This window comes from Pogoniulus pusillus, chromosome 25 (genome assembly GCF_015220805.1).
Source record: "Pogoniulus pusillus isolate bPogPus1 chromosome 25, bPogPus1.pri, whole genome shotgun sequence".
Taxonomy (NCBI): Eukaryota; Metazoa; Chordata; class Aves; order Piciformes; family Lybiidae; genus Pogoniulus; species Pogoniulus pusillus.
Genome location: NC_087288.1, coordinates 3,334,672 through 3,349,339, shown reverse-complemented (window position 1 = coordinate 3,349,339; position 14,668 = coordinate 3,334,672). Strand labels below are relative to the sequence as shown.

The 14,668-nt window shown below is 48.2% G+C and overlaps 1 protein-coding gene across 1 annotated transcript in view; it reads right to left on the bottom strand.

Moving 5' to 3' along the window:
- The window catches only part of CD109 (CD109 molecule), a 73,041-nt gene that overhangs the window by 19,765 nt on the left and 38,608 nt on the right, over positions 1-14,668 (bottom strand). Inside the window, exons 17-24 of the mRNA XM_064164062.1 lie at positions 14,375-14,435; positions 12,449-12,584; positions 10,586-10,703; positions 6,774-6,887; positions 5,344-5,562; positions 4,302-4,446; positions 2,848-3,024; positions 243-324 (exon numbers count right to left, since the gene is read on the bottom strand). Coding sequence (XP_064020132.1) covers positions 243-324; positions 2,848-3,024; positions 4,302-4,446; positions 5,344-5,562; positions 6,774-6,887; positions 10,586-10,703; positions 12,449-12,584; positions 14,375-14,435 — 1,052 coding nt within the window. The remainder of the gene's footprint in view (positions 1-242; positions 325-2,847; positions 3,025-4,301; positions 4,447-5,343; positions 5,563-6,773; positions 6,888-10,585; positions 10,704-12,448; positions 12,585-14,374; positions 14,436-14,668) is intronic.

Sequence of the window (14,668 nt, the reverse complement as noted above, 5' to 3'; positions counted from 1 at the left end):
GAAATAATTCATCTTTCATCATTTGCAAAGCTGAAAAGTTTTGCACTCCTAATGGCTTTGACAGCACATTATCCAGCAGGATGACCTTAGAGTTGGCCTAAACACCTAATGAAAGTCAGGCAGAAGGCTAAGACACAGCTGGAAAGTCTTACCAGCCTCACAACAAAACCTCTTTTTTTTTAGGCACAGGAAAAATATCTGGAATACTCAAATTCCACAGTGACTCTGGCAGAACTACTTACCATGTGCTCCCAGAGGGATCTTCATTTCCAAAGGCACTAAAAGAGCCATCATCCCTCTGGAAAAGCAGCTCTCGCTGGTAGCCTGAAGAGTGGAAAAGCAGAGACAGGTATTGAACACTTTCCTTTTGCCAAGCCCAGTCCACGGAGGGTCCAGACAGCAGAGAGAGGTATTTCTTGTGGGATTTTCAGCAGGCCACCTAGGGAAGATCACTTCTTCAGCCGTGTCCAGGACTGCAGCAAGAGCAGTGTGGGCAGCAGGGCAAGGGAAGGGATTCTGCCTCTTTGCGCTGCTCTCATCAGACCTCACCTGGAATCCTGTCTGCAGTTCTGGAGCCCCCAACACAAGAAGGACATGGAACTGTTGGAGCCAGTCCAGAGGAGGCCCCCAAGATGCTCAGAGGGCTGCAGCAGCTCTGCTGTGAGGACAGGCTGAGAGAGTTGGGGCTTTTCAGCCTGAAGACGAGAAGGCTTCCAGGAGACCTTGGAGTGGCCTTCCAGGATCTGAAAGGGGGCTGGGGAGGGACTATTGACAAGGTCTTGTCCAGGATGAGGAGGAATGGGTTTGAAGTGGCAGAGGGCAGACTGAAACTGGATGTTAGGAAGAAGTTGTTTGCAGTGAAGGTGGTGAGACACTGGCACAGGTTGCCCAGGGAGGTTGTGGAGCACAGAAGCACAGAATGTGATCAAAGATCTTGCTTGATCTGTGCTTCTGTGCTCCACAACCTCCCTGGAGGTGTTCAAAGCCAGGCTGGATGAGGCCTTAAGAGATCTGTTACCAGTGGGAGGTGTCCCTGCCTATGGCAGGAGCTTGGAAGTGGCTGATCTTTGAGGTCCCATTCCATGTCTCAGTAGCCAGGCAGGAGTCTCCAAACACGAGCGCATCTAACACAGGCAATCCTGCAGCCACGCTGGAACGGGAGACCTGGGGGCTGTGAAGCACCACGTTCATTCCAGCAGACACTCAATCAGACATGAAAAATGATACTTCAGATGTCAACACATGCAAGTGGAAAGGCAAGGAAAAGAAGGATCCTATTAGGCAGATGTACACTGGTGCTCCCAGAGGGCTGCTTGGAAGCCAAAAGAGGTAGGAGGCTGAAAGAGGAACGCGTCAGGATGGAAAGGACTTCACAGATAGGACTAAAGGGGGTCTCACATTTCAAACAGCTTAGAAATAGACTTGATGCTTGCTTTGGGGCTGGCTCCCAAGTTTTCAGAGCAAGCAGGACTTGTTTCTTTCTGAAGGAGAAGAGATTCCAAGCTGGGATCTGTCATTCCAATGAATGCAGGACTGGGGTTTGTGTGGGGTTGTTCTGAAAGGCAACTTTTCTTTTGCTTTGCCTTTCTTCTAGGTTAACAAAAACTGCTGGGAGGAAGATGATACAGTAGTGTCTGACAGCTATACCACAAGATAAATCAGGTTGGAAAAGATCTTCCAGATCATCCAATTCAACCTATCACCTAACACCTTCTAATTAACTAACCCGTGGCACCAAGTGCCTCATCCAGCCTCTTTTAAACACCTCCAGGGATGGTGACTCCACCACCTCCCCGGGCAACCTATTTCAATGCCAATCACTCTTGCTGTGAAGAACTTCTTCCTAACATCCAGCCTAAGCCTGCCTTGGTGCAGCTTGAGGCTGCGTGCTCTTGCTCTGTCCCTGGGTGCATATGAGCCCTTCTTCTCATAAGCACTTAAATCAATGTGAAGTAAACCTCAGGTCAGCTTTTTTCCAATACTTAGTGAAACCTGACAAGTGAGATCAAGTCTGTTTTAAATTAAACTTCACAAGGACCCTTTCAAAAGCTAGAGAGCTCAAACTGAATCATAGAATCATAGAATTATAGAATCAAGCAGGTTGGAAGAGACCTCTAAGATCATCCAGTCCAACCTAGCACCCAGCCCTGGCCAAGCAACCAGACCATGGCACTAAGTGCATCATCCAGGCTTGGCTTCAACACCTCCAGCCACACAGACTCCACCACCTCCCTGGGCAGCCCATTCCAATGCCAATCACTCTCTCTGACAACAACTTCCTCCTCACATCCAGCCTAGACCTCCCCTGCCACAACTTCAGGCTGTGTCCCCTTGTTCTGCTGCTGCTTGCCTGGCAGCAGAGCCCAACCCCACCTGGCTACAGCCTCCCTGCAGGCAGCTGCAGACAGCAATGAGCTCTGCCCTGAGCCTCCTCTGCTGCAGGCTGCACACCCCCAGCTCCCTCAGCCTCTCCTTACAGGGCTCTGCTCCAGGCCCCTCCCCAGCCTTGCTGCCCTTCTCCAAACACCTTCCAGTATCTCAACATCTCTCTTGAATTGAGGAGCCCAGAACTGGACACAGCACTCAAGGCGTGGCCTGAGCAGTGCTGAGCACAGGGGAAGAATAACCTCCCTTGTCCTGCTGGTCACACTATTCCTGGTACAGGCCAAGATGCCATTAAAACCATTTGCTGTTTGATTCTGACAGCCTGGAAAGAAGAGGAAAAGTGGAGAGAGGCTTCCCCTCCAGTTCCCATGACACCCACAGCGCAGCATTTCACATACTAAACACAGGGTTCCAGACACCTTTATACGACCAAAGAGTTCTTTTTCACTTAAGCATACAGACCTTTCCTCATAAATGACACAGCTTTTGATCTAATCTCCTCTCTCAGCTGCCTGGTTTTGGTCAGGTATTGCAAGACATAAACGTTTGGAGCAAAATTGATCATGTTCTGTTCGCCACAGCCGTAAGGCATCTTGATCAGCGATGCCAAACCGTTGATAGAAGGCCCGAGCAAGTCACCTGAAAGACAAAAAATGAATGAGGAGAAATTGAAGCTCCTTGCAAAGAAATGCAGACCTCACACACAAAGGGCAGTGCCACCTGAACTGGGAGAAAAATATGATTGCATGCTCATAGGATGTCAGGGGTTGGAAGGGACCTAAAGAAATCATCGAGTCCAACCCCCCTGCCAGAGCAGGACCACACAATCCAGCTCAGGGCACACAGCAACACATCCAGACAGGCCTGGAAAGGCTCCACAGAAGGAGACTCCACAGCCTCTCTGGGCAGCCTGTGCCAGGGCTCTGGGACCCTGACAGGAAAGAAGTTGTCCCTTGTGTTGAGCTGGAACCTCCTGTGCTGCAGCTTCCATCCATTGCTCCTTGTCCTATCCCAGGGAGCAGTGAGCAGAGCCTGTCCCCCCCTCCTGACCCCCAGCCCTCAGATATTGATAAACATGGATTAAATCCCCTCTCAGTCTTCTCCAGACTAAGCAGCCCCAGGTCCCTCAGCCTCTCCTCATCAGGCAGTGCTCAGTCCCCTCATCATCCTCCTAGCCCTCTGCTGGACTCTCTCCCTGTTCCTCTTCAACTGGGGAGCCCAAAACTGAAGGCAGTACTCAAGATGAGGTCTCACCAGGGCAGAAGCAGAGGAGAACCTCCCTCAGTCTGCTGGACACACTCTGCTTAATGCACCCCAAGATCCCATTGGCCCTCTTGGCCACAAGGGCACATTGCTGTGCCATGCAAGTTCTCCACCAGCACTCCACATCCCTCTCCACAGGGCTGCTCCACAGCAGATCACCTCCCAGCCGGTACTGCTGCAGCTTATTATTCTTCAGACTTCTCTTCTCCAGGCAGGTGATTCCACACCAGCCTCCCTGCTCTATTTGACAGATGTTAGGAACAGATTCTTCTGCACCATGAAGGTAGTGCAACACTGGAACAAGTTGCTCAGGGAGGTAGTTGCAGCCCCATCCCTGGAGGTATTCAAGGTGAGGCTCGACAGGGCTCTGGGTAACCTGATCTAGTTGAGGATGTCCCTGCTGACTGCAGAGGGGGTTGGACTGGATGACTTTTGGAGGTCACTTCCAACCCAGAGCATTCTATGATCCAATGACAGAGGTTACTAGTGTCAACTCCAGTGCATAAGATGCCAACAGCTGGATTATGGACACACAGATCTTAGATACTGAGTTCAACAAAAGCCCAGGAGGCAGGAAAAATACAACTATTTAACATATATGTATATATGGCCAGTAAATAACAAGGATGGAAATAGAATAAGGTCATCCTTACCAACAGCAGTGATCTGTACTCTTTCACTACCACTTACGAGGTCAGAAGGAAAAGTGAAATCCAGAGTTTTTGACACTGCTTGTGGTTTACTGCTAGTCAGGTCCAAAAGGACTGTCTGAGAATATGTTTGTTCCAGTCCTTCAGCCTAAAAAATAAAGAGAGGGTCACTGCAATCTCCAACACTTTGTTGCTTTTAGCAGAGCAGTTGTGTGCTCACCGCGCCAAGGGGTCTAAAACACCACCGGGTATTTTGTGCTGTTTGCTAACACATCAAGAACCTGAGCTACTGGCCCTGTCCAGAGAAATGCCTTTCTGACAAAGACTTTATCTCCACCACTTGCTTTTGCAGACCACATTTCATTTACAAAGTCAACAAGAGCATCCATGCCAAGAACAGAGCTGCGTGGCCATGCAGGTGCCAAGGCTGGGGGTGGTACCTTTGTGCTACCTGCAATCCTATATCCTAAGGAAGACTTAAACTGGAGGTAGATACATGGCCTAAAAGTTTTCATTTCCTGGTGCACACAAAATCCCTTGGAAAAAACACGTCCTTGAAGCAGAGAAAATGAACTTCCTATGCCTCAGCTTCCACCCAGTGCCCCTTGTCCTGGCATCGGGCATCACCCAGCAGATCCTGGCTCCAGCCTCCTGGCACTCACTCTCCACATCTTTATCAACATCAATGAGGTCACATCTCAGGCTTCTCCTCACCAAGCAGCACAGCCCCAGCTCCCTCAGGCTCTCCTCATAAAAGAGATGTTCTAACCTCAAGCCACCTGACCTGGAAGCAGCCTTGCAGAGCAAGAGGCATGAAAGTAAACTGCTTTGCCTTTTTACTCAGAGAGTCATAGAATGGCTTGGGTTGAAAGGAACCTTAAAGATCATCTAGTCCTAACCCTCCTGCTATGAGCAGGGACACCTTCATCTAGACCAGATTGCTCAAGGCCTCCTTGAACCTGGCCTTGAACACCTCCAAGGAGGGGGCTGCACTCTTTTAGAGAATGGTTTGCTTCAGGAAGAAGCCAAACTGCAGATGGTTTACCTTGACTAGCACTGTCTGGAGGACAGCATCAGAAGCAGCAGCTGATATTGCTGTCACTTTGATGGGAATTTCTCCCAGCTGCTTGGGCTTGATTGGGAACTGAAAGGTTTTCCCATCTTCACTTGGTACCAATGCAGACTGTTGGTTTTCTGTAGCATTGATTTCATTGGATGTCAGAATAATTTCAAAAGCATCATTCATGTCCAGGATCACAGTAACCTGCAAACACAGGAGCAGTTGCAACACAGAGGGTTAATGCTGAAAAGCTGCTTTCATGAGCTGCCACCCTTTTTTTGTTCACAGAGAAATAGCTTCTTGGTCACAGGGTCACAGAACCACAGAAACATCCAGCCTGGCAAAGCCCCTCAGGATCACCAACTCCAACCTAGAACCCTAGTCTACATGATTTACCTTAAACCATATCCCTAAGCACCACATCCAAACCACCCTTAAACACAGCCAGGCTGGGTGACTCCACCACCTCCCTGGGCAGCTCTTTCCAGTCCCTGACCATGCTCCCTGTGAAAAACTATTTCCTAATGTCCAATCTAAACCTCCCCAGTCTCAGCTTGAGGCCATTCCCCCTCGTTCTGTCCTGCCTGTGAGAAGAGACCAGCAGCAGCCTCCCTACAATGCCCCTTCAGGCAGTTGTAGACATCAATGAGGTCTGCCCTCAGCCTTCTCTTCCTCACACTAACCATCTCCAGCTCCCTCAGTTGCTTCTCATAAGAATTATTCTCCAGGCCTTTCCCCAGCTTTGTTGCCATCCTCTGGACCTGCTCCAGCACCCCCACATCTCTCTTGTGTTGCAGTGCCCAAAATTGAACACAACACTCAAGATGTGGCCTCACCAGAGCCCAGTCCAAGGAGACAGTCACCTCCCTGATCCTGCTGGACACAGCATTTTAATCCAAGCCTGATCCTGCTGGACACAGCATTTTAATCCAAGCCAGGATGCAATTGGCCTTCTTGGCCACCTAGGCACACTGCTGGCTCCTATTCAGCTCCTGTCTATTACAGCCCCCAGGCCCCTCTCTGCCAGCAGCTCTCCAGTCACACTGCCCCAAGCCTGTAGTGTTGCTTGGGGTTGTTGTGACCCAAGTGCAGGAGCTGGCATTTGGCCTTGTTGAAACTCATCCTATTAACATTGTCTCATTGATCTAAGCCTATCCAAGTCTCTCTGAAGAGCCTCTCTACCCTCATTCAAACCAACACTGCCACCTAACTTGGTGTCATCTGCAAACTTACTGCTGACACTCTCTATGCCAGAATCAAGGTCATCAATAAAGATGTTTAACAGAAGTGGTCCCAACACAGATCCCACTGAATTAAAAAGAGTCAAGTCCTCTAAAGAGAAAGATGTGGCCTCTACCATTGATGGAAACTCTGTTCACTGGTAATATTTAAGTCCCAGGAGATTGTTGGTTTACCTCAGCTTCTTCATTCAAGTAATTGAAGATGTTCACTTCCAAGACAAACTGCTCTCCTCTGACGACAGAATATGGAAGGTTCAGGAAAATGAAGAAGGGTTGAAAGGCTTCTAGCTGCAAGACAAAACCAGCAGTGAACCCCTAGCAAGGAAATGACTACACAAGCTGTCTTCTGATCACTTTTAAATTGAGGTGACAGAATTTCACTCTACAGTTAACAAAATGTACTACAGCAGGACTGGAGCAGAAGCCAAAGATGCTTCTGGTCCTTAGCACCTTCATGGGAATTCAGCAGGGGCCGTTCAGATGAGAGCTGCTGAGAGCTTCCACAGGGTAAATTCTAACAGGGGCATCTGAATTAGGGCTGAGAGTCTATCCCCCTGCAAGACTGGGAGCTGTCCTGAGAGCTCGTTAAGGTATCTGCTGAACTGGTCTGAGTGCACAAGCATTAAGAAGATTAAGAACCTGTCATTTGCCCTATCTCCATGGTAGTGCAGAAATGCCTGTTGCAACACAAAGGAACTCTCCCAAGTCCCTCAGCTCACCAACATCTTCAAATGATGTATTATTCTCCCAGATGGATCTTGGCATAACTTCTTTGGTTCCATTTCTAAACAGACATCTTTGCTTAATTGAGAGAAAATCTGTAGTGCCATCCTAGCAAGCAGTTACTTTCAGCTGGGAACAGAGGACTTTGGCCTTCACCATGAGAGTGGTTGGGTTGCCCAGGGAGGTGGCTGAGGCCCCATCCCTGGGAGTGTTTAAAGCCAGGCTGGATGAGGATGTGGCCAGGCTGATCTAGGGCAGGGTGTCCCTGCCCATGGCAGTGGGGTTGGAACTGGCTGCTCCTTGTGGTCCCTTCCAAGCCTGACTGATTCTATGATGTCTTGGCTCTTAAGAAGTCAGTGCTAAACTCTCATCAAGCTAAATGGGATCAAAACTTCACTCCTTATGAACATCTGCACAATAAGAATGGCTAAAGCATATTTTTTTGACTTGTCAACAACAACAAAAAAAAAAAGGCTTTAATTTGGTTTTCATTAAAAAGAAAACCCAACAACAACTCTCCCAAGTGTTTTGAGTTTCAGATTCAAAACCCCCTCAGCCTTCTGCCTGCCTGGCAAATACTCTGACATTTGCTCCTTGCAACTCTGAGAAGCAGTTTGCTGAAGCTTTCCCTGGCACCATTTCTTTAGCTAATAGAGAAGGTATGATGGAGAATCTTTGGGTTCATTCTTCATCAAGGATTCCCCAGGTACCTCTTGACTTTTGAGGTGGCTTTTTTTTGGTTTCCTTTTCCCTGGAACTTTTGCCATGCTAAAGTTTTGCACTCAGGAGTACTCTGATAGATTACAACAGGGTACATTTAGTGACACTGCAGTGGAAGTCACATGAAAACAAAGATTCACTGCAGTAAGTGACATTAAACATGTAGATGTCATTCACTTATTTCCCCATTACATTTGCCATGCATCTCTTTTTGTTTGCCTCTCTGTATGGTACTGATTAACATGTTTCAGCCACAGGGAACTCGAAAGTGCAATCTAAACATCCCAACAAGGGTGAAGGACTGAGTAATGCGTGGGGGTGATTATAAATAGTCATCTCCAACATCTGTTCTACTTGCAGCCTTCTCCCATTTGGGAAGGAAAGGCCACATAGATATGTTTCATACAGTTTAAACCAGAAAACTATTCCTCTTTCTCTCCCAAGCAGAGCAAAAGAAAGGAGAATCATGATTCTAGTCTCAGTGGAGCTTTAGCTGCTAAATCTAGCTGAGGCTCCAAATCCTGTGGGGGAGTTAGGATTTGGATGCTCAAAGCACATGTTCTGCGTCTGGTGGAGCAGCCAACTATGAAATTTGGACCTAGATCTCAGTTTGGATCCCAAAAGTTGCCCTTCCTCAAGAATGTGAGGGTGTGAGAATGTTAAATGAGTAAATTGATGCCAAGGTAGTTTTTCCTTAGTCCTGGATTTGGGGTGGAAATCTATGTCCCAGCACTGCACAGTTTCAACCTCTCTATTCTCAGTCACTTCATTGGAGTTGTCTCAGGCAGGGACATAGTTTCTCTGGGATCTTTACATAAAGAATGGGAAGAGGTAACTGCCTTCAGAGAACACATATAAAAGACTAGCTAAAGGAGACTCCTAAAAGGAATTCCTGTTTTAAACAGGCCAAATAACCCTCTCCAAAGTAGCTGTTTCCATGAGTGCAGCGAGCCTAGCACCACTACACTTGTACATTGGGAACCTGAAGTTAGATATCTAACCTGAGCAGTGATGAAGTGAGCTTAAAAGGCAAAACTCTTCAAGTACTTGAAAGCACACAAAGAGCCTCAGCAGACAGGACCTGGGCAGCAAGAAGCAGCTCATTCCATTGCTGGCTACCACTGCCCAGTCTGCCCTTCAGTCACACAACCATAGAATGCCAGGTTGGAAGGAACCCCCAAGGATCATCTGGTCCAAGCTTTCTAGGTGGCAGTGGAGCTGAAACGAGATGACCTAGCACTCTGCACTCTTGTTTAGTCCAAGGCAGGTTTTGACATGAATGACAATGAGGCCAGAATTTAGTCTTTAAGCAGTTCTCCCATTCCCCCTCCTGGAGTAACTGTTAGTGGAGCAGAGCAGTGGCACTGCAAGAAAGCTGGGGAGGGACTTTTTAGGCTGTCAGGGAGTGACAAGGCTAGAGGGAATTCAACAAAGCTAGAAATGGGTAGACTCAGACTGGATGTTAGGAAGAAGTCCTTCAGCACGAGGGTGGTGAGATTCTGGAATGGGCTGCCCAGGGAGGTGGTGGAAGCCTCATTCCTGGAAGTGTTTAAGGCCAGGCTGGATGAGGCTGTGGCCAGCCTGATTTAGTATGAGCTGTCCCTGCCCATGGCAGGGGGATTGGAACTGGATGATCCTTGTGGTCCCTTCCAACCCTGACTGATTCTATGGTGCTATGATCCTGTGACTCTCCCAGTAGGCAGTGTGCCTCTCCCATCCCAGACACCTCTTCCCAGCTAGCCTGTGAAAATCTCCCTGCTCTCACTCTCAACTCATGGGAAGCCCTCCAGGCAGGGTCAGGAAAACGTGGAAGCACTCTGTCCTCTGTCCCAGACAGCCACTGCCCCTGAATGGGCACATCCTGGAGGTGCTCTAACAAAACAACTGCTCCAACAAACAGAGGCACCAAGCATGGGGTCTTGGTTGATGAAAAGATGAAAAAGGCTCAGGCCAACCTCATGAAACTTGACAAGGCCAAGTGTAAGTGTAACTCCAGGCAGGGTGGGGAATGGCTGAGAGCAGCACCTGGGGGTCTGGGGTGATGAAAAGCTCAACATGAGCCCAGACAGCAACCCTGTGCTGGGCTGCAGCAAGAGCAGTGTGGGCAGCAGGGCAAGGGAGGGGATTCTGCCCCTTGGCTCTGCTCTCCTCAGACCCCATCTGGAGTCTCTTCCAACCTGGGTGATTCTATGATAAGCTTCACTTTGTTTTTGTGTGTCTGAGATAGAGAAGGGGGACAGAACAGAGAGAGAGAGTAGCTTTGAGCCCTTCTGGGCAGTTTGCTTTGTCTGGGAGGGGTTTGGGATTTCTCTATCATTTCTAACTTGCATATCATTGTAACCACTTGTAAATACATTGTGTACCTATGCTTGTATATTTTGCCATGCTGTAAATACAGCTTCATCTTACTTCCAAACCATCTGAGTTAGTCTGGGTAATTTCAGGGAGGGAAATTCCTGGGAGGGATAGTTCCTAACCCATCACACAGCAATAAGCTGCAGCGTTACCAGCATTTAGAGCAGAACTCTCTAGTGCCATGGTACCTCCACTGGAGCAGTCGTCACTCCAAGTCCACCCTTTTCAGACATCACAAAGGCACTGGCTGCCCAGGATGTGATGGTATCAGGTACAGTGACTTCCATTGTGGTGTCTGTCTCAGATCTGATGGCAGAAGGGGAGAGCAGACTTTCAAATGCATTCTTTCACAGGCAGGAATGTTTAAAAGGCATCAAAAGTTAAGTTAATTTCTGGCAGGAAAAAGCTGCTTTTCTTTACCTAAGTATTTGGGAGTGTTTGAGATAGGATCAAAATGATTACTTAAATTGTTAATTATTTTAAATTGCATGAACTGAAGATAATGATTTTGAATCACATTACTCATTATCAACATTCACAGATCCTTTAAGCCAGCCCCAGATGATGGTGGACTCCTGAACTTTGTTCAGCTATGGAAGAACACAAGTTTTGTGCAGGAATAGATTTCACCATCATTTCACAGTCTGAAGTGCTCAGTGAATTAGGTGCAGGCAGGAATGGATTTCACCATCATGTGGCAGACAGAAGTGTTCAGTGAATTAGGTGCAGGCAGGAATAGATTTCACCATCATTTCACAGTCTGAAGTGCTCAGTGAATTAGGTGCAGGCAGGAATGGATTTCACCATCATGTGGCAGACAGAAGTGTTCAGTGAATAAGGTGCAGGCAGGAATGGATTTCACCATCATGTGGCAGACAGAAGTGTTCAGTGAATTAGGTGCAGGCAGGAATGGATTTCACCATCATGTGGCAGACAGAAGTGTTCAGTGAATTAGGTGCAGGCAGGAATAGATTTCACCATCATTTGACAATCTGAAGTGTTCAGTGAATGAGGTGCAGGCAGGAATGGATTTCACCACCATGTGGCAGACAGAAGTGTTCAGTGAATGAGGTGCAGGCAGGAATAGATTTCACCATCTTTTGACAATCTGAAGTGTTCAGTGAATGAGGTGCAGGCAGGAATGGATTTCACCATCATGTGACAATCTGAAGTGCTCAGTGAATTAGGTGCAGGCAGCAGTAGATTTCTCCATCATTTGGCAAGTGGAAGTGCTCAGTGAATGAGGTGCAGGCAGGAATAGATTTCCCTGTCTGGCCTAATCACATTCTTTTGAAGCACTGAAAAGAAGGAGGCTGGGTGTCCTTATCCATTATCTCCCCATTTGTAAAAGGAGCAGTGTTCCTTTCATCCCCTGGATTTTTATCTAGTCCCCATTGAAACCAGGAGGCCTTCAGCCAGGCATTGTCTCGTTTTGTGCAGCTGCACACCACAAAAACGATCAGAACGCTGGAGTGCCTCCTCTGGGAGCCTATGAGAGCTGGGACTCTTCAGCCTGGAGAAGAGAAGGCTCCAGGGAGACCTCATAGCAGCCTTCCAGTACCTGAAGAGGGCCTACAAGAAAGCTGGGGGGGTAATTTTTACAAGGGCTTGCAGTGCCAGGATGAGTGGGAATGGATTGAAGCTTGAGGAGTGTAGATGAGGACTGGGGATTAGGAAGAAATTCTTTACAGCAAGGGAGGTGAGACACTGGCACAGGTTGCCCTGAGAGGTCATGGATGCCCCCTCTTTGGAGGTGTTCAAGGCCAGGTTGGATGCTGCCTTGAGCAACCTGGGCTAGTGGAAAATGTCCCTGCCCGTGGGGCAAAGGGGTTGGAACTAGATGACCTCCAAGGTGCCTTCCAACCCAAAGCATCCTACGAGTGACTTGGTAGTCTCCAATCTGCTTTCTGGCCTCTAGGTGGTAGCAGCATATAAATAATGCTGCATTTTTAAACCCAGCTCTTCAGCACCAGAGCAGAAGGCTCCTGACACCTGCCAAGAAGAACAACGGCATGGGTAAGTCGATTTTCCATTTGCTTGTAATGCCATACCCAGTTTTGGTGTCGATCCAAAGCCAAGTCTCTGGGAAATGTGTCCTCACGTAGAGGTTGCTGAAATCAGGTGGTCCATTTTTAGATATGGGCATGTCTTCACCAAAGCCATCCTCTATGGGTATCATTCCTCCATCTACAAAACAAAACAGTGTTTTCTTACCTACAAATAGGCTTCAGCTAAAACCAAAAGCCCCAAACTGATAAGAGTTAAGCAAAGTCACACTGTTAATGTGTTTTGTCACATATGGTAACACCAATCAGTAGCCTTAGGAGCTATTTTGGTGGGGTTTGCTACCCTGGTTTGGGGTTTGTTAAGGATGAAAAGCTTCACACAACTTAGATTTCTACATGGTCTCTCTAGATGGAGTGCTAAGGCTACACATGATGAGCCACTGCAACCTCGTGCAGTGATACAGCCTGGGGGATGAGTGGCTGGAGAGCAGCCTGGCAGAGAGGGACCTGGGGGTGCTGGTCCACAGCTGGCTAAGTATGAGCCAGCAGTGTGCCCAGCTGGCATGGAAGGCCAATGGCACCTTGGCCTGTATCAGGAATAGTGTGGCCAGCAGGACTAGAGATGTGATTCTGCTTCTGTACTTGGCACTGGTGAGGCCTGACCTTGAGCACTGGGCCCCTCATAGCAAGAAGGATATTGAGGTGCTGGAGCTGGTCCAGAGGAGAGCAACGAGACTGGGGAGGGGGCTGGAGGGGCAGTCTGATGAGGAGAGGCTGAGGGAGCTGGGGGTGCTGGAGAAGAGGAGGCTTAGAGGGCACCTTATAACTACCTAAAAGGAAGTTGCAGTCAGGTAGGAGTCAGGCACCTACAACTGGAGGTCTTCTCCCAGGCAGTGAGTGACAGGACAAGAGGGCATGTGCCAGGAGAGGGTTAGGTTGGATGTTAGGAAGCACTTCCTCACAGCAAGGGTAATTAGCCCCTGGAATGGACTGCCCAGAGAGGTGGTGGAGTCACCACCCCTGGAGGCCTTTAAGAAAGGATTAGATGTGGCACTTGGTGGCATGGTTTAGCTGATGTCGTGGCTGGACTTGATGATCTCAGAGGTCTTTTCCAGCCTCAACTATTCTGTGAGTCAGTGAAATATCCATCAACCATGACCTGCAAACAAAAACCCCATTCACCCTCGGGCATTGAAGGGGCAGTGCTGCTCAGGAGAGCAGCAAAATAAAAGGAGGGCTTATTTTTAATCCTGGTTATATTCATTTGATGTATCTTGAGCCTTGGTAATGGTTTGCAAGGCTGGATGTAGTCTGTGTGCAGTAAAGTAACAGAGGGAGGCCCTAACCCACAGACCTCTTCTGCTCTGGTGAGACTTCACCTGAAGTGCTGTGTCCAGCTCGGGGAGCTTCAACAGAAGAAGGGAATGGGCCTGATGCAACAGGTTCAGAGAAAGGCCTCAAAAATGATCAGCTGGAGCACCTCTGCTGTGAAGACAGGCTGGGAAAGTTGGGGTTGCTCAGCCTGGAGAAGAGAAGGCTCTTGGGAGACCTTCAAGCAGCCTTCCAGTGCCTGAAGGGCATGTAGCACTAGGACAAGGGGCAGTGGTTTTAGACTGCAGAAGGGTAGAGTGGACAGCAGGAGGAAGTTCTTTACTAGGAGGGTGGTGGAGCACTGGAACAGGTTGCCCAGGGAGGTGGTGAAGACCCCACCCTTGGAGACATTCAGGGTCAGGCTTGATGGGGCTCTGAGCAACCTGCTCTAGTTGGGGATGTCCCTGCATGCCACAGCAGGGTTGGACTGGATGACTTTCAAAGGTCCCTTCTGACCCAGTGGCTCCATTCTATGATTCTTTCCCCATTAGAATCACAGGATCAACCAGGTTGGAAGAGACCTCCAAGATCATCCAGTCCAACCTATAGATATAGATATAATAACAATTCAATTTGGCTACATTCATTTTTATTACTTACAAAGAAAATGTTCCTTATCCTCCTCAAGAATTGCATCAGTTGATACCCAAAGGCTGCATTTCTGGATAAAATTTATACAGTATATCTCAATACAGGACATTCAGGACATCAACAGTGCTTATCTATTTCATTCTCTTTCCTCTTAAAAAAGAAACTCCATCAATCATGATAAAAGCAGTCACAGAACTAAGCTCAGTTAACACACAGGGGCCAACAAAACTGAGATCAGCTCAACCTGAACATTGCCTTAATGACTGAAAATTGCTCAAAGGGAAGGCAGCATCAAGCATAAAT